Here is a 22,281-nt window from a genome sequence, read left to right on the forward strand (position 1 = left end):
CATATTCTGTGTGCTAGCCTGGCATAGCCCTCCTGCTTGTAGGGCATATTATGTGTGCTAGCCTGGCCCTACTGCTTGTAGGGCATATTCTGTGTGCTAGCCTGGCCCTACTGCTTGTAGGGCATATTCTGTGTGCTAGCCTGGCATAGCCCTCCTGCTTGTAGGTCATATTATGTGTGCTAGCCTGGCCCTACTGCTTGTAGGGCATATGCTGTGTGCTAGCCTGGCCCTACTGCTTGTAGGGCATATTCTGTGTGCTAGCCTGGCCCAACTGCTTGTAGGGCATATTCTGTGTGCTAGCCTGGCCCTCCTGCTTATAGGGCATATTATGTGTGCTAGCCTGGCCCTCCTGCTTGTAGGGCATATTCTGTGTGCTAGCCAGGCATAGCCCTCCTGCCTATGGGGCCTGTTAACCTGGCCTTCCTGTGTGTGCTAGCCTGGCCTGCCTGGCCTGTTTTGTGTGGTAGCCTGGCCTGCCTGGCCTGGTCTGTGTGCTAGCCTGGCCTGCCTGGTCTGGTTTGTGTGCTAGCCTGGCCTGCCTGGTCTGGTCTGTGTGCTAGCCTGGCCTGCCTGGTCTGGTCTGTGTGCTAGCCTGGCCTGCCTGGTCTGGTCTATGTGCTAGCCTGGCCTGCCTGGTCTGGTCTGTGTGCTAGCCTGGCCTGCCTGGTCTGGTCTGTGTGCTAGCCTGGCCTGCCTGCCTGTTTTGTGTGCTAACCTGGCCTGCCTGTTCTGAGTGCTAACCTGGCCTGCCTGTTCTGTGTGCTAACCTGGCCTGCCTGTTCTGTGTGCTAACCTGGCCTGCCTGGCATGTTCTGTATGCTAGCCTGGTCTGGCCCTCCTGCCTGAAAAGCCTTTTAAGCCTCACATGGCTCTTGGTTGTGGTGACAGCAATTAAATGCACTGTTGCTGGCAGGCTATTGGTGTGGTATTATGACGTATCCACTTCCCTAGGCTGTATTCCAAATGGTAACCTATTCCCTATATTGTAATACTTTTGACCAGGCTGTTATTTGGGATGCAATCAATGGAAATTAGATTCTGAGACTCTAAGGGCAGCTTCACCAACATCGGAATCTGAATATATGTAAATGTTTACCTCACAAAGGACCTCCACATCTCAACAAACTGTGAAGTTAAACCGCACTACCAGGGCGTAAAGGAGTTGGAGTAATAGGACATTCTCAGAAGTTGTAACTACATTATTACAATGACCAAATAACTGCTAGTATCTGAATGGATAATGTAGGGGCCTAGCTAAAGGCTGTGCAAACATGTTGTACTACTGTTATCAGATTAGATAAAACCAGATGAAAGGGCTGGATCTTCACAGCCTCACAACCCTGTACTGTAGATGCGATCCTACACCTGTTCGCACACCCTGTATGAGACAGAGGACACACTCCATGGTGAAAGCCCAAAATTAGACTCAGTGTGTTGTGTCAGTTTTCTGCTATGTCAACACTTCTCTCCATCTCTCCCCATGGCTCGCCTTCTGCCACCTCCAGGCTAGTACTGTCTGCGTTCCAGGTGGCATCCTATTCCCTTTATAGTGCACTACTTTTGACCAGAGCCCTGGTCAAAAGTAGTGCACTATTTAGGGAGTAGGGTGGTATTTAAGATGACATCTGCAGTTGGCACACAATATGCTGCTTAAGGACAGTGTCCAAAGAGCGTATACAGTATATTTCAGTGATGACACAAGGCACAGATAGTGTCCAGCTAGCCGTGTGTATAGTCTACAGTACGTCACATCCTGATGAGCTAGCCGTGTGTATAGTCTACAGTACGTCACATCCTGATGAGCTAGCCGTGTGTATAGTCTACAGTACGTCACATCCTGATGAGCTAGCCGTGTGTATAGTCTACAGTACGTCACATCCTGATGAGCTAGCCGTGTGTATAGTCTACAGTACGTCACATCCTGATGAGCTAGCCGTGTGTATAGTCTACAGTACGTCACATCCTGATGAGCTAGCCGTGTGTATAGTCTACAGTACGTCACATCCTGACGAGCTAGCCGTGTGTATAGTCTACAGTACGTCACATCCTGATGAGCTAGCCGTGTGTATAGCTACAGTACGTCACATCCTGATGAGCTAGCCATACGTATAGTCTACAGTACGTCACATCCTGATGAGCTAGCCGTGTGTATAGTCTACAGTACGTCACATCCTGACGAGCTAGCCGTGTGTATAGTCTACAGTACGTCACATCCTGACGAGCTAGCCGTGTGTATAGCTACAGTACGTCACATCCTGATGAGCTAGCCATACGTATAGTCTACAGTACGTCACATCCTGATGAGCTACCCACACGTATAGTCTACAGTACGTCACATCCTGATGAGCTAGCCGTGTGTATAGTCTACAGTACGTCACATCCTGATGAGCTACCCATACGTATAGTCTACAGTACGTCACATTCTGATGAGCTACCCATACGTATAGTCTACAGTACGTCACATCCTGATGAGCTAGCCATACGTATAGTCTACAGTACGTCACATTCTGATGAGCTACCCATACGTATAGTCTACAGTACGTCACATCCTGATGAGCTAGCCATACGTATAGTCTACAATACGTCACATCCTGATGAGCTAGCCATACGTATAGTCTACAGTACGTCACATCCTGATGAGCTACCCATACGTATAGTCTACAATACGTCACATCCTGATGAGCTAGCCATACGTATAGTCTACAGTACGTCACATCCTGATGAGCTACCCATACGTATAGTCTACAGTACGTCACATCCTGATGAGCTAGCCGTGTGTATAGTCTACAGTACGTCACATCCTGATGACCTAGCCGTGCGTGTAGTCTACAGTACGTCACATCCTGATGAGCTAGCCGTGCGTATAGTCTAGTTTGTCACATTCTGATGACCTAGCCGTGCGTGTAGTCTACAGTACGTCACATCCTGATGAGCTAGCCATACCTATAGTCTACAGTACGTCACATCCTGATGAGCTAGCCATGTGTAGTCTACAGTTTGTCACATTCTGATGACCTAGCCGTGCGTATAGTCTACAGTACGTCACATCCTGATGACCTAGCCATGTGTATAGTCTACAGTTTGTCACATTCTGATGACCTAGCACATCACATCCTGATGACCTAGCCATGCGTAGTCTACAGTACGTCACATCCTGATGAGCTACCCACACGTATAGTCTACAGTACGTCACATTCTGATGAGCTACCCATACGTATAGTCTACAGTACGTCACATCCTGATGAGCTAGCCATACGTATAGTCTACAATACGTCACATCCTGATGAGCTAGCACATCCTACAGTTCTGAAGCCGTAGACCTACAGTACACCTCATGACTCGTTGGTTTAGACTTGACATATCCTTAAAATGTTATTTTTCTGCGTAAAATGTGGCAAGATGCCAAGGTGTCGGTGTTACAAACATGTCATGGTAGGTGTACCATTATCACAAAAACCCAACAAAAGAACCTTCATCCGAGTGGCACAGCGGTCTAAGGCACTGCATCACAGTGCTAGAGGTGTCACTACAGACACCCTGGTTTGAATCCAGGCTGTATCACAACCCGGCTGTGATTGGGGGTCCCATAGGGTGGCGCACAATTAGCCTTGCATCATCCGTGTTTGGCCAGTGTAGGCCATCATTGGAAATAAGAATCTGTTCTTAACTGACTTGCCTAGATGAATATTTGTATTTATTTTTTATAATAGCTTGGTTCATGTAAGCAGCGTTGCGCTATTACAACCAGACTTGAGCATTGGAAATCTCATCCCATTCCTAGTGCAGATACTCAGACTCTCTAAGCATCATTTCATTCAGTTTTAGAGGCAACATCCCATTCCTAGGGCAGATCGGAGTCTGAAAGCAATCTGTCATTCAGTTTTACAGGCATGAGGGATTGCCTGCTAACAGCTTAGCTTCCTCCACTGTCCGACTGCCCCATACTGGGCTCAAACCAGTGATCCTCTGCTTCGCAACACACATGACCGCCCTCCTTGATAACATTCCAACGACTTGAGCCACCCAAAAGTTACCAATTGGATAGCTCCATCCGTGACATTTCAAGATAGCTGTGGAGCGATCATAATGTTCGTTCTTAACTCTGTTACACTTGCAGACCAAATAGAATGTTGAAAATGATGTGTATAAGCAATGTCAGAAAAAGCTAATTTGACCTGTTCAATATTCAGAGAAAAGATCAAAACAAGATTGGCGCTAAAAAATGTAATCATCCAATCTCTATGAACGGCCACACAACCTGAACCGCCATTACCAAATAAATAGCACTTACCTTCGTGAAGGGTAGTTGATCTTTGCACTGTTGCCCTGAGTGATTAAAGGAAAGTCCAAAATGTCTACTCTGTGTGTGTTTTATATCCCAATCATGTCCAAGTGTGTGTAATGTACCTAGATATAAAATCACAGTGAAAAATATTGATGTACTGCAGGCAATGGAAAGATAGCTCCAAATCACAGATATCTGAAATGGTTCCGCATACAGTGCCTTGCGAAAGTATTCGGCCCCCTTGAACTTTGCGACCTTTTGCCACATTTCAGGCTTCAAACATAAAGATATAAAACTGTTTTTGTGAAGAATCAACAACAAGTGGGACACAATCATGAAGTGGAACGACATTTATTGGATATTTCAAACTTTTTTAACAAATCAAAAACTGAAAAATTGGGCGTGCAAAATTATTCAGCCCCCTTAAGTTAATACTTTGTAGCGCCACCTTTTGCTGCGATTACAGCTGTAAGTCGCTTGGGGTATGTCTCTATCAGTTTTGCACATCGAGAGACTGACATTTTTTCCCATTCCTCCTTGCAAAACAGCTCGAGCTCAGTGAGGTTGGATGGAGAGCATTTGTGAACAGCAGTTTTCAGTTCTTTCCACAGATTCTCAATTGGATTCAGGTCTGGACTTTGACTTGGCCATTCTAACACCTGGATATGTTTATTTTTTAACCATTCCATTGTAGATTTTGCTTTATGTTTTGGATCATTGTCTTGTTGGAAGACAAATCTCGGTCCCAGTCTCAGGTCTTTTGCAGACTCCATCAGGTTTTCTTCCAGAATGGTCCTGTATTTGGCTCCATCCATCTTCCCATCAATTTTAACCATCTTCCCTGTCCCTGCTGAAGAAAAGCAGGCCCAAACCATGATGCTGCCACCACCATGTTTGACAGTGGGGATGGTGTGTTCAGCTGTGTTGCTTTTACGCCAAACATAACGTTTTGCATTGTTGCCAAAAAGTTCAATTTTGGTTTCATCTGACCAGAGCACCTTCTTCCACATGTTTGGTGTGTCTCCCAGGTGGCTTGTGGCAAACTTTAAACGACACTTTTTATGGATATCTTTAAGAAATGTCTTTCTTCTTGCCACTCTTCCATAAAGGGCAGATTTGTGCAATATACCACTGATTGTTGTCCTATGGACAGAGTCTCCCACCTCAGCTGTAGATCTCTGCAGTTCATCCAGAGTGATCATGGGCCTCTTGGCTGCATCTCTGATCAGTCTTCTCCTTGTATGAGCTGAAAGTTTAGAGGGACGTCCAGGTCTTGGTAGATTTGCAGTGGTCTGATACTCCTTCCATTTCAATATTATCGCTTGCACAGTGCTCCTTGGGATGTTTAAAGCTTGGGAAATCTTTTTGTATCCAAATCCGGCTTTAAACTTCTTCACAACAGTATCTCGGACCTGCCTGGTGTGTTCCTTGTTCTTCATGATGCTCTCTGCGCTTTTAACGGACCTCTGAGACTATCACAGTGCAGGTGCATTTATACGGAGACTTGATTACAGACAGGTGGATTGTATTTATCATCATTAGTCATTTAGGTCAACATTGGATCATTCAGAGATCCTCACTGAACTTCTGGAGAGAGTTTGCTGCACTGAAAGTAAAGGGGCTGAATAATTTTGCACGCCCAATATTTCAGTTTTTGATTTGTTAAAAAAGTTTGAAATATCCAATAAATGTCGTTCCACTTCATGATTGTGTCCCACTTGTTGTTGAGTCTTCACAAAAAAATACAGTTTTATATCTTTATGTTTGAAGCCTGAAATGTGGCAAAAGGTCGCAAAGTTCAAGGGGGCCGAATACTTTCGCAAGGCACTGTACATTTGATTCATTTATGGATATGGTGTCTACTTACCTGTACAAACGAATTTGATTTGACTTTCAATTTTCATTGTACCATGCTCATTTATTTTCATAAACACACCTCTTACCTGGCTTACTTCGACAGTAATGCTACAGTGTTCAGCCAGGTCACCTGTGATACAAGTCAGTATTTGACATCCATCCATGTCTGAGGACGTTGGGAGATGACGTGTAAACCGGCCACTAGGGGCAACAGTGAGCTCTTTTACCTTCAAGTAGGTTTTGTAAGCATCTGCCTCTAGTGCGAAAGGTTGCATGCTCAAATACAGCAATAGAAAGTCGTTTTTTATATTTATGTTTTAAGCCTATCCCAAGGTTAATGCCTGAACTTAACCATAACCTTAAAAATGTGGAGATAATGTCTAAATGTTACCTTAAACACTTGATTTAATAAACATTTGATAAACATGGATGAATGGCTAATTTTGCCGTGAGACTGAGAGCTTGTTGACAATATTACAGGTGATTACAGGTGATAACATGAAAATAGTTTATTTAGAATGGAAATGGAACACTGGAATGGAATTTTACAGTCCCACGATTCCTATAATGTCAAAGGTCATGCCTTCAAACTCATTTATGCCTAAAATACACACATCCCTATAGATACTCATAACTTGCTGAATTATCATTCATATTTTCACCCACATACATTTTCACCCACACAATCTACAAGCTGCTGAGATATGAACATTGTCTTTCATTGAAGACTGTCAATCCAGCTCACGCGGCAGGACATGTCACATAACATAACTCCTATGGATGAAACAAACAAACCAAACGGTGACTTTCTCTTTAGACCTGCTAGTCTTGAATGATCCAATGATTCAACTGTTAAGGAATCAAATGAACAAAGCAAAGCTGTTTACCTGTAATGCTCAGTAGGGACCTTCGAAGCCAACCTTCTCCTTCCCTGAGCCCTGGGTAGGAGAGGCAAACGGGCAGAGATCAGAGGTCCACTTACCCTCTGTGGAGAGCGGCACAGCAGCACAGCCAGCCAGGATAAGGTGCTTCCCAGCCCATGGGGTGCCCAGCCCCGTGCCGGCTGTCCACAACACTCAGGTTGGTCAGACACTGGGGCCAGATATAGCCTTTAACTCATCACACCCCATTACCCATCAATACGTTGAAAAAGATGAAGCATTACCGGTGGTCAGGGCTGCACTGGCATCAGGTACAAGCAGAGTGGAGTGGACATCACATATCCCCCCTTTGTGAATGTCTTTATGGTCTTAATGCATCAAGCAGAAATTAAACAATCCACTCCTGATCGAAAAGTGTGAGCTGACCGCAAAGTATTAAGCAGCGACCTACCTTGGGTACCGTGACACACAGCCATTTTAAATAGTAGCAACATAAAGCAATGCAATTATGCTCATGACTTTACATGCTTAATGAAATCAGCATATAACGCCAGACAGTGAACTTTAGACTGTCATGTGACTACCATATAAGGCCACAGACAGCGGATTTGAGACAGTCGTGACCACATGGAGTTTGAGGAAGTAAAGTGTGGAGAGTACCTTTACTACCTAGGATAGTTGATGGAATGTTCCATGGTAGAACGCAGTTTCCAGACAAGAGGAGGAAGAGAGGAAGGAAAGACAGCGATAAGTGTCATGGTCATACTGACAGACAGGGAAGAAGGACCAAAGAACACTGAGTGCGTGCATCCCAAATTGAACCCTTTTCCCTATATAGGGTTCTGTTCAAAATAAGTGCACTATATAGGGAATAAGGTGCCATTGGGGACACACAGAGAGGCACAATGGGATGAATATCATATCCAAGATGAGGTAAGAGATTGAAGAAAGGATGGCATGATGGAATGCTGGTGTGAGTGTCAGTATGTGTGTGTGTGTGTGTGTGTGTGTGTGTGTGTGGGGGGGGGGGGGGGGGGGGGTTCAAGTGAGCAATATTTCATTTCCGGCTCAGACTGAGTACTGCATGCTGGGAGACGAGCATCAACCAGACTGCTGTGGAGAATATGAGTCAGAGGATGTTTCCTAAATGGCACCCTGGGCCTTAGTTAACAGTAGTGCACTACACAGGGAATAGGGTGCCATTTGGGATGCAGAGAAAGACTGCCTTGGAAATGGAGAGAGGTTTTCAATCATCTAACTCACTGTGGCTCACTGTCTGACTGCTAAAGCATTCCAGCAGCAAGGGTAATATAGAGGGGGTCTGATGTCCTATAGTAGCTACATCACAATCATGCATTACCTTCAGCATGTTTTGTTCTGGTTTTTATCATCACCTTGAAATGAATCACAGCATGATGGCATGATGAAACAGCCGGCCAAATGAGAATGAAGAAGAGTTTGAAACATACTGGCAAGAAAAGTATGTGCTGATTTGAGGCGATGATTCGAGAGAGGGGGGGGGGGGGGGATCAAGATAAACCAAGTCATTCACTGTTTCAAAGCAGATCTGAAAAGCAGATTTAAAAGCCCAGAGTACCCCAGCCAGCAGCAAGAGAAGCAGCAAAATAAGTCTTTGTATGGAGCACATGGGGGGAGGGACCAAAGAAACAGAGCCCATACCTTGGTCGCCCATCATCAAGTGTGCCAGACCTTAAAGGAAAACAAGAGCAAAGTCAGCAGAGAAACAGGGGATCACGGAAAGGCTAGGGCTGCCTCCCAAATAGCACCATATTCTCTTTATACACTACTGGATGACCAGAGTCCTATGAGCCCTTGCCAAAGTAGTGCACTATATAGGGAATAGGGTTTTCATTTGGGACATATCCTACTGTAGGTCAAACTGACAGACAGGCATCTGTGTCTGGTAGATGCCTGTGGTATTTTGGGAGGTGTTGGGGAGTCAGGGTAGGGGTGAAGGGGGACGGAGAGTGAGGATGGGGTACAGTCAGACAAGGTTGGGTTAGGGTGTTGAGCATATTTCCAACCAAGAGAGAGGTTGCAATGCATAATCAGTCAGACTTGCTTTAGTTAAATTAACTGTAATAATTGTAGGTTAGTTGAGGTTCCATTTGTCCAAGATGAGCCTCCTCTCAGAATGCTCAACCAGTTCCACCTGCTGTACCTACCTACCCCTAAAGCAATGGCTTGACTTGAACAAGGTTTTACGATGTGAATCTCTTACAATGGATCCACATTTTTCTACATTAACTTTCAAAGATCCAAACAGGGTATTTGCATAATAATATTATCAGTTATATAAAGCAATTTGAGCAGAGTCTGGTCATTTTCCCCTCCTTAATGCAAAGATGAAAGACACTATTGTAAGTAAAGACATTATTTAGTGTTCAGTTCAGAGTTTGTTCTTTAAAGTTGTATTCAGTTGTTCACTATGACACTACTATCTCCTTGTAAATGGGAACAGACTATTGTCTACTTCCCGCAGCTTGCAGAAACCATAAAATGTTTGTCCTATCCCTTCCAAACCATTAACTTATGTAATGTATCAACAATAACCTTCAGAAAATGTATTTCAAACCAGTGAGAGATCCAAGGCATAGTTTAACAGTGTAGAAGTAGCCTAAATACTTATCCACATCTTAACATACATTGCCTTCAGAAAGTGTTCAGACCCCTGGACTTTTTCCCACATTTTGTTACAATACAACCTAATTCTAAAATTGATTAAATTGTTTTTTCCCCCTCATCAATCTACACACATCGCTAATTTATCATTTAAAAAAACTGAAATTGACACATGTATTCATTTACATAAGTCTTTAGATCCTTTACTAAGTACTTTGTTGAAGCACCTTTGGCAGCGATTACAGCCTCAAGTCTTCCTGGGTATGAAGCTACAAGCTTGGCACACTTGTATTTGGGGAGTTTCTTCCATTCTTCTCTGCAGATCCTCTCAAGCTCTGTTAGGTTGGATGGGGAGCATCGCTGCACAGCTATTTTTAGGTCTCTCCAGAGATGTTAAATCGGGTTCAAGTTCTGGGTTTTTATTAAGGATCACTCTGTACTTTGCTCTGTTCATCTTTGCCTCCCAGTCCCTGCCGCTGAAAAACATCCCCACATCCCTCTACCATAACTCTAGAGCTCTGTCAGAGTGACCATCGGGTTCTTGGTCACCTCCCTGACCAAGGCTCTTCTCTCCCAATTGTTCAGTTTGGCCGGGCGGCCAGCTCTCGGAAGAGTCATAGAGATTCCCAACTTCTTCCATTTAAGAATGATGCACAGTGTTCTTGGAGACCTTCAATGCTGCAGAATTAATTTGGTACTTTTCCCGATATCTGTTCCTCGACACAATCCTGTCTCGGAGCTCTACGGACAATTCCTTCAACCTCATGGCTTGGTTTTTTGCTGTGACATGCACTGTCAACTGTGGGACCTTATATAGACAAGTGTGTGCCTTTCCAAATTTTGTCCAATCAATTGGATTTACCACAGGTGGACTCCAATCAAGTTGTAGAATAATCTCTAGGATGATCAATGGAAACAGGATGAACCTGAGCTCAATTTAGAATCTCATATCAACAGGTATGACTACTTATTTAAATAAGTTATTTCTGTTTTCTATTTTTTATATATTTGGTAAAATTTCTAAAAACCTGTTTTCACTTTGTCGTTATGGGGTATTGTGTGTAGATTGCTAAGGATTCGTTTTTATTTAATCCATTTTAGAATAAGTCTGTAACGTAAAATTATTGGGAAAAAGTCAAGGTGTCTGAATACCTTCCGAAAGGCACTGTACTTAGCTCAACTTTTGCCAAAACTTGATATATCACTGATATTCATTAACATTAACATCTATGGGAGATTTCAAGAATAGTAACAACTACATCAACATAAGTGAATGTTCCAAATTTTGTCATCGGGATCATGATAAAGAGTGTAGTTAAGAACAGCTAACTTTCCCGAAGCATCATTTCATTATCCCAAACCACGCGTTTCTCCTGAACCAATGACCGAGCACATTTTGCAACAACATCTACCCAGAAGCGCAAATGAGAAAAACATATGGAGCCGACTTACCATTTCAGTAGCACATTTTAAAACCATTTCCCCATGACATACAGTATGTTAGGAGTGATTTAAGCCATGAGAACCACAGCATGGTTTCAGTGAATAAATCACAGAGGAAAGATGATAAAAACCATGACAAAGAAAAGAGAAAATTGAATACCCACCTTCAACACGGTTGTCTTCTGCAAGCAGACGGACGAATGGGCGGAAGGAGAAAGAGGAAAAGGAAGACATTCGTTAAGCAGCATGCAGACTGGTACAGGGCCGTTGCATGTCGTAACCATGCAAGGCAACACACATCACATGCAAAGTGCCCTACTTTGTACTTCATCGACAACCCCTGCAGAGGGGAGGTCTCGGTGATTCAGAAGCCCTACTAACTGGCGGGGTTTCAATGCTGCAGAGGACTTTGTTTGTTCAATGTCTGTTCAACTATATAAATTACACTCTTTGTAAGCTACTTATCGGCTATAAAAGTGGGTCTGTCTTCATCTCTGGATCCTGTTTTGGGATATATGACATCATAAGTATTTGATCATATGCCTACCTGGGATACAAGACACAGCTAAATTTGTAAAAACTATAAGCTTGTTTAGACCTTGAGTGGATTACTATGCCCCATCTGGATGGCTTTATGTTTGCTTTGTTGTTAGCTTGTCTGCTAGCTTGTTGTTAGTGTGTCAGCTAGCTTGTTGTTAGCTTGTCTGCTAGCTGTTGTTAGCTAGTCTGCTACAGTAGCTTGTTGTAAGTTTGTCTGCTAGCTTGTTGTTAGCGTGTCTGTTGTTAGTTTGTTAGCACAGTGCCAACTGTGCATGTACTCTTTCAATCCCATTTACTAGCCTGTCTACTGTAACAAATTATTGGTTACAGGATTACATTCAAGTGGGAGAAAACAATATGAGTTAGCAAATGTATTGGCGAAAGCTACAAAATGATATAAAATAAGGTGTGAAGTGGTTTTGAATAGGGGACATGCAGTATTCAGTGACAGTGAAATGGGGAGATATGATGTGGTGTTCGTCAGAAGAGAATGCTATATATATATATTTTGGAATATCAGTCTTTATTTATTTTAAAGGCATAAACTGAAAATTGGCAAATGCAATAATACATTTTTGCCAGATGTGCAGTAACTGTTTATGGTGGGGACTGCTGAAAGAGAGGGAGTGTGTGTCTGGACTTATAAAGGGGCAGAGAGAGGGTTGAGTGGCATCAGGTCTGGACTTTAACATCATTTAAGTGACCTCATGTTCTAATAACTCATAAATAATCAGTAGTGAGCAGAGATTAGGTCCTTGAGGGGAGAATCACCCCGCAGTGAAAGTGAGATTGTTGACATGGTGATAAGGAATAAGGAACATACCCATTCATGTGTGGTCTAAAAACAGTAACAAGACCAAAAAAGTTGTCAGGTCTGTGCCAAAATGATGGGAAATATATTTCAGAAAGTATGTGTTACAATATAGCATTACATTTGGATAAAGTATGTGTTAGAATAAAACATGCAATACATATTGAACAGAGAGGATATAGAATCACATGAGCCACCTAAAACAGAACAACATGTCAGTCAACATTTCTCATCAACACTGCATGTAAGTGTTAGAATTTTAAATGAGTAAATAAGGGAAACTACTGCCTGTTAGAGATAACTACTGCCTGTTAGAGACAACTAATGCCTGTTAGAGATAACTACTGCCTGTTAGAGATAACTACTGCCTGTTAGAGATAACTACTGCCTGTTAGAGATAACTACTGCCTGTTAGAGATAACTACTGCCTGTTAGAGATAACTACTGCCTGTTAGAGATAACTAATGCCTGTTAGAGATAACTATTGCCTGTTAGAGATAACTACTGCCTGTTAGAGATAACTACTGCCTGTTAGAGATAACTAATGCCTGTTAGAGATAACTATTGCCTGTTAGAGATAACTAATGCCTGTTAGAAATAACTACTGCCTGTTAGAGATAACTACTGCCTGTTAGAGATAACTACTGCCTGTTAGAGACAACTAATGCCTGTTAGAGATAACTAATGCCTGTTAGAGACAACTAATGCCTGTTAGAGACAACTAATGCCTGTTAGAGATAACTACTGCCTGTTAGAGATAACTAATCCCTGTTAGAGACAACTAATGCCTGTTAGAGAGAACTGATGTATAACAAATCAATTCAGAAGGTTGACTTTGTAGAAATATCGATAAATACAACATTTACAAAAGGTGAATACTATTGATTTTAACACCAGGGGTGGCCATTTACAATACATTTAAGTCAATTTACATTACATTTAAGCCCATTTACATTACATTTAATTCCTTTTACATTACATTTAAGTCCATTTTACATTACATCTGTAATATGTTTTAACCAGACATGAATTTGAAGGAGACATTTGTTATTAGAATGCAAAGTTTTAAGATTAGATCAATAATGTAGAATCTGAAAGCAAACATGTTGACATGAGTACCCTGATATCGGGGAATTTGTGCCATTCTGAAAAAATTGTTACAGCTTTCTACAGCTTTAGAAGTATATAAGTGATGTAAGATATAAGTAATATAAGATATGGTTTTATGTTTTTATCCAAAAAATATACATCTAATATATAATATGTAAGTAATATAAGATATACTGTAAGTAATATAAGATATCAGTAATATAACATATAAGTAATATAAGATTTAACATTTACGTAATGTAAGATACAAAAAATAAAAAAGTAATATAAGATATAAGTAATATAAGATTCAACATATAGGTAATATAAGATATAAGTAATATAAGATATAAGTAATATAAGATATAAGTAATATAAGATTCAACATATAGGTAATATATTACTTATATCTTATATTACTTATATCTTATATTACTTATATCTTATAAGATATAAGTAATATAAGATTTAACATATAGGTAATATAAGATATAAGTAATATAAGATATAAAATATAAGTAATATATGATTTAACATATAAGTAATATGAAATATCAGATCAAATATAATATAAGATATGTTTTTTTATTTAACTCGGCAACGCTGGGCCAATTGTGCGCCGCCCTATAGTACTCTAAATCACAACCAGATGTAATGCAGACTAGATTCGAACCAGGGACTGCAATGACACCTCTTGCACTGAGCTGCAGTGCCTTAGACCACTGTTCCACTCGGGAGCCCAAAGTAATATAAGATATAGGTAATTTAAGATATAAGATATTTTGTAATGTGAGTAATATAAGATTTAAGATAGAAGTCATATAATAAAAAAATAAACTACCTCTCACTGTCAACTGCGTTTATTTTCAGCAAACTTAACATGTGTAAATATTTGTATGAACATAACAAGATTCAACAACTGAGACAAGAACTGAACAAGTTCCACAGACATGTGACCAACAGAAATGTAATAATGTGTCCCTGAACAAAGGGGGGGGGGTCAAAGTAACAGTCAGTATCTGGTGTGGCCACCAGCTGCATTAAGTACTGCAGTGCATCTCCTCCTCATGGACTGCACCAGATTTGCCAGTTCTTGCTATGAGATGTTACCCCACTCTTCCACCAAGGAACCTACAAGTTCCCATTCATTTCTGGGGGGAATGGCCGTAGCCCTCACCCTCTGATCCAACAGGTCCCAGACGTGCTCAATGGGATTGAGATCCGGGCTCTTCGCTGGCCATGGCAGAACACTGACATTCCTGTCTTGCAGGAAATCAAGCACAGAACGAGCAGTATGGCTGGTGGCATTGTCGTGCTGGAGGGTCATGTCAGGATGAGCCTACAGGAAGGGTCCCACATGAGGGAGGAGGATGTCTTCCCTGTAACGCACAGTGTTGAGATTGCCTGCAAAGACAACAAGCTCAGTCCGATGATGCTGTGACACACCGCCCCAGACCATGACAGGCCCTCCAGATTCAAATCGATCCCGCTCCAGAGTACAGGCCTCGGTGTACAGGCTTCAGTCTGAGCACTGATGGAGGGATTGTGCGTTCATGGTGTAACTCAGGCAGTTGTTGTTTCCATCCTGTACCTGTCCCGCAGGTGTGATGTTCGTATGTACCGATCCTGTGCAGGTGTTACACATGGTCTGCCACTGCGATGACGGTCAGCTGTCTCCCTGTAGCGCTGTCTTAGGCGTCTCACAGTATGGACATTGCAATTTATTGACCTGGCCACATCTGCAGTCCTCATGCCTCCTTGCAGCATGCCTAAGGCACATTCACGCAGATGAGCAGGAACCCTGGGCATCTTTCTTTTGGTGTATTTCAGAGTTAGAAGAAAGGCCTCTTTTGTGTCCTAAGTTTTCATAACTGTGACCTAAATTGCCTACCGTCTGTAAGCTGTTAGTGTCTTAACGACTGTTCCACAGGTGCGTGTTCATTAATTGTTCAATCTTTATTGAAAAAGGATGGGAAACAGTGTTTAGTGATTAAACCCTTTACAAGGAAGATCTGTGAAGTTATTTGGATTTTTACGAATGATCTGTGAAAGACAGGGTCCTGAAAAAGGACGTTTCTTTTTTTGCATAGTTTTTATAAGTAGTATAATATTTAAGATATAAGCAATATAATATATAAGATATAAGTAATATAAAATATAATATTAGATATAAGTAAAATAAGATATTTATTTATTTCACCAGGTAGGCAAGTTGAGAACAAGTTCTCATTTACAATTGCAACCTGGCCAAGATAAAGCAAAGCAGTTCGACACATACAACAACACAGAGTTACACATGGAGTAAAACAAATATACAGTCAATAATACAGTAGAAGCAAGACTATATACGATGTGAGCAAATAAGGTGAGATAAGGGTAAAGGCAAAAAAAAGTCCATGGTGGCAAAGTAAATACAATATAGCAAGTAAAACACTGGAATGGTAGATTTGCAGTGGAAGAATGTGCAAAGTAGAAATAAAAATAATTGGGTGCAAAGGAGCAAAATAAATAAATACAGTAGGGAAAGAGGTAGTTGTTTGGGCTAAATTATAGATGGGCTATGTACAGGTGCAGTAATCTGTGAGCTGCTCTGACAGCTGGTGCTTAAAGCTGGTGAGGGAGATAAGTGTTTCCAGTTTCAGAGATTTTTGTAGTTCGTTCCAGTCATTGGCAGCAAAGAACTGAAAGGAGAGGCGGCCAAAGAAAGAATTGGTTTTGGGGGTGACCAGAGAGATATACCTGCTGGAACGCGAGCTACAGGTGGGTGATGCTATGGTGACCAGCGAGCTGAGATAAGGGGGGACTTTACCTAGCAGGGTCTTGTAGATGACATGGAGCCAGTGGGTTTGGCGACGAGTATGAAGCTAGGGCCAGCCAACGAGAGCGTACAGGTCGCAATGGTGGGTAGTATATGGGTCTTTGGTGACAAAACGGATGGCACTGTGATAGACTGCATCCAATTTGTTGAGTAGGGTATTGGAGGCTATTTTGTAAATGACATCGCCAAAGTCAAGGATTGGTAGGATGGTCAGTTTTACAAGGGTATGTTTGGCAGCATGAGTGAAGGATGCTTTGTTGTGAAATAGGAAGCCAATTCTAGATTTAACTTTGGATTGGAGATGTTTGATGTGGGTCTGCAAGGAGAGTTTACAGTCTAACCAGACACCTAGGTATTTATAGTTGTCAGAGCGTCCAGAGTAGTGATGTTGGACAGGCAGCGATCGGTTGAAGAGCATGCATTTAGTTTTACTTGTATTTAAGAGCAATTGGAGGCCACGGAAGGAGACTTGTATGGCATTGAAGCTGGCCTGGAGGGTTATAAACACAGTGTCCATAGAAGGGCCAGAAGTATACAGAATGGTGTCGTTTGCGTATAGGTGGATCAGAGACTCACCAGCAGCAAGAGCGACATCATTGATGTATACAGAGAAGAGAGTCGGTCCAAGAATTGAACCCTGTGGGACCCCCATAGAGACTGCCAGAGGTCCGGACAACAGACCCTCCGATTTGACACACTGAACTCTACCAGAGAAGTAGTTGGTGAACCAGGCGAGGCAATCATTTGAGAAACCAAGGCTGTCGAATCTGCATATGAGGATGTGGTGATTGACAGAGTCGAAAGCCTTGGCCAGATCAATGAATACGGCTGCACAGTAATGTTTCTCATCGATGGCGGTTAAGATTTCGTTTATGACCTTGAGCGTGGCTGAGGTGCACCCATGACCAGCTCCGAAACCAGATTGCATAGCAGAGAGGGTATGGTGAGATTCGAAATGGTCGGTAATCTGTTTGTTGACTTGGCTTTCGAAGACCTTAGAAACGCAGGGTAGGATAGATATAGGTCTGTAGCAGTTTGGGTCAAGAGTGTCCCCCCCTTTGAAGAGGGGGATGACCGCAGCTGCTTTCCAATCTTTGGGAATCTCAGACGACACGAAAGAGAGGTTGAACAGGCTAGTAATAGGGGTGGCAACAATTTCAGCAGATTTTATATATATTTTTTATTTTCATTTTATAAAGAAAGGGTCCAGATTGTCTAGCCCAGCTGATTTGTAGGGGCCCTGATTTTGCAGCTATTTCAGAACATCAGCTGACTGGATTTGGGAGAAGGATAAATGGGGAAGGCTTGGGTGAGTTGCTGTGGGGGGGGCAGTGCTGTTGACCGGGGTAGGGGTAGCCAGGTGGAAAGCATGGCCAGCCGTAGAAAAATGCTTCTTGAAATTCTCAATTATTGTGGATTTATCAGTGGTGGCAGTGTTTCCTATCTTCAGTGCAGTGGGCAGCTGGGAGGAGGTGTTCTTATTCTCCATGGACTTTAGTGTCCCAGAACTTTTTGAGTTAGTGTTGCAGGAAGCAAATTTCTGCTTGAAAAAGCTAGCCTTGGCTTTTCTAACTGCCTGTGTATATTGGTTTCTAGTTTCCCTGAAAAGCTGCATATCACGGGGGATGTATATCTGTTCCTGGTTCTAAATTTCTTGAATGGGGCATGCTTATTTAAGATGGAAGGCATTTAAAAAAAATAACCAGGCATCCTCTACTGACGGGATGAGATCAATATCCTTCCAGGATACCCCGGCCAGGTTGATTAGAAAGGCCTGCTCGCTGAAGTGTTTCAGGGAGCGTTTGACAGTGATGAGTGGAGGTTGTTTGACCGCTGACCAATTACGGATGCAGGCAATGAGGCAGTGATCGCTGAGATCTTGGTTGAAGACAGCAGAGGTGTATTTAGAGGGCAAGTTGGTTAGGATGATATCTATGAGCGTGCCCGTGTTTACGGCTTTGGGGAGGTACCTGGTAGGTAATTGGTAGGTAACCTGGTAATTTGTGTGAGATTGAGGGCATCAAGCTTAGATTGAAGGATGGCTGGGTGGTTAAGCATGTTCCAGTTTAGGTCGCATAGCAGCACGAGCTTTGAATATAGATGGGGGGTCAATCAGTTCACATATGGTGTCCAGAGCACAGCTGGGGGCAGAGGGTGGTCTATAGCAAGTGGCAACGGTGAGAGACTTGTTTTTAGAGAGGTGGATTTTTAAAAGTAAAAGTTCAAATGGTTTGGGTACAGACCTGGATAGTAGGACAGAACTCTGCAGGCTATCTTTGCAGTAGATTGCAACACCGCCCCCTTTGGCAGTTCTATCTTTTCTGAAAATGTTGTAGTTAGGGATGAAAATGTAAGAATTTTTGGTGGTCTTCCTATGCCAGGATTCAGACACAGCTAGAACATCCGGGTTGGCAGAGTGTGCTAAAGCAGTGAATAAAACAAATTTAGGGAGGAGGCTTCTAATGTTAACATGCATGAAACCAAAGCTATTACGGTTACAGAAGTCATCAAAAGAGAGTGCCTGGGGAATGGGAGTGGAGCTAGGCACTGCAGGGCCTGGATTCACCTCTGCATCGCCAGAGGAAAAGAGGAGGAGTAGGATATGGGTACGGCTAAAAGCAATGATAATTGGTCGTCTAGAATGTCTGGAACCGAGAGTAAAAGGAGGTTTCTGGGGGCGATTAAATAGCTTCAAGGTATAATGTACAGATAAAGGTATGGTAGGATGTGAATACAGTGGAAGTAAACATAGGTACTGAGTGATGATGAGAGAGATATTGTCTCTAGAAATATCATTGAAACCAGGAGATGTCATCGCATGTGTGGGTGGCGGAACTAATAGGTTGGATAAGGTATTGTGAGCAGGACTAGAGGCTCTACAGTGAAATAAGCCAATAAACACTAACCAGAACAGCAATGGACAAGGCATATTGACATTAAGGAGAGGCATGCTTAGCCGAGAGATCAAAAGGGTCCAGTGAGTAGTGAGGTTGGTTGGGGCCACGGAGATTCAGACAGCTAGCCGGGCCATCGTTAGCAGGCTAACATTGCATGGAGGTCTGTTTTTAGCCACCTCGTGTGTTTCAGTCGGTAGGATTAGTGGGGTTCCGTGTGGTAGAGGGGATCAATCCAATTCGCAAAAAAAAATAGATATCGTTTTCGAGGCCCAAGAAAAAATAAAAAAAATGGTCCTATAGATCTATTCAGATAGCAGCCAATAAGACAGCTAACGATTAGCGGGCCGCAGATAACGTTGCGACGGAGGAGACAGCTGGATAACTCCCTCGGGCAGATAACGTCGGCAGTCCAGTTGTAAAGGCCCGGTGGGGCACCGCGTTGACAGTAAAACGGGTCTGGATAGGTGATTGTAGCCCAGGAGTGGCTGATGGAACTTTTCAGCTGGCTAGCTCCGGAATAATTGATGTTTGCTCCGGGATCGACGTAAGCCGATAGTCACACGGATAGCAGCTAGCTAGCTGCAAGTTCCAGGTATAAATGTCCAGAGCTTGCGGTTGAAATCCGGGGACATGGAGAGAAAAATAGGTCCGGTATGTTCCGGTCCGAGCCGCGCCGTACAAAACTGGCGATAGATTTTCGAGCTAAAGGATAGCTGATGACCACAAACCGTGGTTAGCTGAATACTAACGATTAGCCAGTAAAGAAGCTAACTAGCTTCTGGCTAGCATCTGGTTAGCATCTGGTTAGTTTCTGGCTAGCTTCTGGCTAGCTTCTGGCTAGCTTCTGGTTAGCTTCTATGGAGGATTACAGATTTCTTTTTTATATATAAATTGGTGAGGCGGGTTGCAAGAGAGTGTTTTGAAGTTGGGTTTATGGAAAAGAAAAAAATATATTTAAAAAGGTATGCGAAGAAAGTTGTAAATATATATATATACGGGACACGACAAGACGAGGACAAAGGACGTCTGACTGCTTTGCCATCTTGGTGAAAATTGAATAATTGTATATAGTATAATATAGTATAATATAGTATATGAGTTATATTAGATAAGTCATATAAGATAAGTAATATTATATATATGTTACGGATACAAGTATCCTGTGTGTGTGTGTTTCTTTTATCTCCGTCTCCCCTCACAGGTGAAAATCATCACTCCCCAATCAGTCAACAATCAACTCATCAATCAGAAGACACACCTCCTCCTGTTTCCTACCCTATCACAGTTCCTTCCCCATGGCTTAAAAACCCCATCATTTGTTTGCTCTAGAGCTCAATCTCTTTGTAAATGCCATGTTTGTAGATCTCTGTTCTTTGTAGATTTCAGGAGCTCAATCTCTTTGTAAATGCCATGTTTGTAGACCTCTGTTTTTCACTCGCTCTCTGTGTATTAATTAACCTCTCCTTTTGTTTGAGCACCTCCAAATCACTTTGTCATCTCTGTGAGTATTGTTTTTGCTTATGGTGTTTGCTGGTGGGAAAAGGGGGAAACCAAGACAAGTCGCCCATGGGCATACACTACCCGTAGGTAAACTTTGTTAAAAACACTAGTTAGAACTGGGCGGACCACCCACTGTATTTTTGGTTAGTTAGCTGTTGTTAAAGTAGGCTAGTCTAGCTTAGGGGTGTTATTGCATATTTGTTTCTTTCCTTGGGTCCAGCTCAGCCCCTTTTCCTGCTCCCCCCATTACCGTGTGTTTATCAAATAAACCTTGAGTTTGACGGTAGATTTCAGTTGTCCTGGTTATTACGTTCACACTTTTACTTTGTCACAACTATAATTTACATGAGTTATGTTACGTGTCTCATTACCATCCCCCTAGACTGTCGGGCCAAAAGGGATTCGTAACAATATATAAGATATGTGATATAAATACGTAATATAAGTAATATAAGATATTTTACAGTATAAGTAATAACTATAGAATGAGTCCTTTCTTCATCTGGAAGTATGGTGTCGTCATGCAGGTATACCTGCAAGTTGGACATAAGGCCAAACAGCCTAGCTCCTAGCGCCCATCAGATGAAACAAGTATCCATCCTACCTCTCCTCAATGGTTTCAAGCGATTTATTGACCAAAAAACTTACCAGCACATCAGCTCCCCTTCCAAATCAGACACCATGCACCACAACCAACAAACCAAAATGTGAGAGCAGCAGCATTTTGTGAACAAAATAGGACGCAAATTATGTAATAATGAAGAGAATCACAATTATGTGATTTGTGATTTTGTTATGATAAGAGGAAATGTTGAAAATGTTTGTCTGTCATTTCTTCAATTGTGCTGTGCTCAGAGGACGTACAATGAGTGTAGGCTATATATACAGCTCTGTCTGAGTTGTCAGAATGGGCATGTAAGGAAATATTGGGCACTTTGTTCACAAAAGGATAGCTTGATGATGAGAAGCACGCTGCCTATTCAAAAAGCATTCTGGGGTGGCAAAAGGCATTGAACTGGCATGGTGATGTGGCAACAGTAGCGATGAGAGGAGAAATGTAAAAAAGCAGGGTCTGTTTGCTGATATACCTCTATAGCTGTGTCTTAGTTATAATTCCACAGGAACACCTTAACAATCTTTGGATTGTCAAAATACAGTCACATTCTAACAAGGATAACAGATATCTTTGAATGTGTCATTCTAATAAAATGGTTTTCGATCCACAATCTGTCCAATGATTTTATCAGTTTTATTATTATGTTTCCAGTGTTTCCCTTCCTCTTATTTTAGTCATTTTAAAACATACTTTACTTTTTGAAATAAGAATCACATCCAATGGAATCTGCTTTACTGTAATTTAACTTTGATAAAAATGAGTTCATCCAGCCCTGTAGTTTAATGCACTCTTAATCTGCACATCCAAAGAAATAGAAAAGTAGGGTCAAGGAATCTCTATGGCAACCGAGGACAATGTCTAGGAACAGACAATAAGTACAAACCAAGACAGATAATCCAGA

The 22,281-nt window shown here is 42.2% G+C and overlaps 1 protein-coding gene across 12 annotated transcripts in view; it reads right to left on the reverse strand.

Annotated features, from left to right (window-relative positions):
* LOC139381237 (neurexin-1a-like) overlaps window positions 1–22,281 on the reverse strand; it is a 749,117-nt gene that overhangs the window by 684,878 nt on the left and 41,958 nt on the right. For 6 of the 12 annotated variants that reach the window (XM_071124704.1, XM_071124710.1, XM_071124708.1 and 3 more), the window contains exons 2-3: window positions 11,274–11,291; window positions 8,704–8,733 (exon numbers count right to left, since the gene is read on the reverse strand). The exons of 2 other annotated variants lie outside the window; for them this stretch is intronic. In XM_071124704.1, the coding sequence (XP_070980805.1) occupies window positions 8,704–8,733; window positions 11,274–11,291 (48 nt within the window). Of the gene's footprint in view, window positions 1–7,029; window positions 7,081–7,120; window positions 7,126–8,692; window positions 8,734–11,273; window positions 11,292–22,281 lie in introns of all 12 variants that reach the window. 4 more of the 12 variants (XM_071124703.1, XM_071124702.1, XM_071124701.1 and 1 more) reach the window with 3 other exon arrangements.

This window comes from Oncorhynchus clarkii, chromosome 23 (assembly GCF_045791955.1).
Source record: "Oncorhynchus clarkii lewisi isolate Uvic-CL-2024 chromosome 23, UVic_Ocla_1.0, whole genome shotgun sequence".
NCBI classification, from domain to species: domain Eukaryota; kingdom Metazoa; phylum Chordata; class Actinopteri; order Salmoniformes; family Salmonidae; genus Oncorhynchus; species Oncorhynchus clarkii.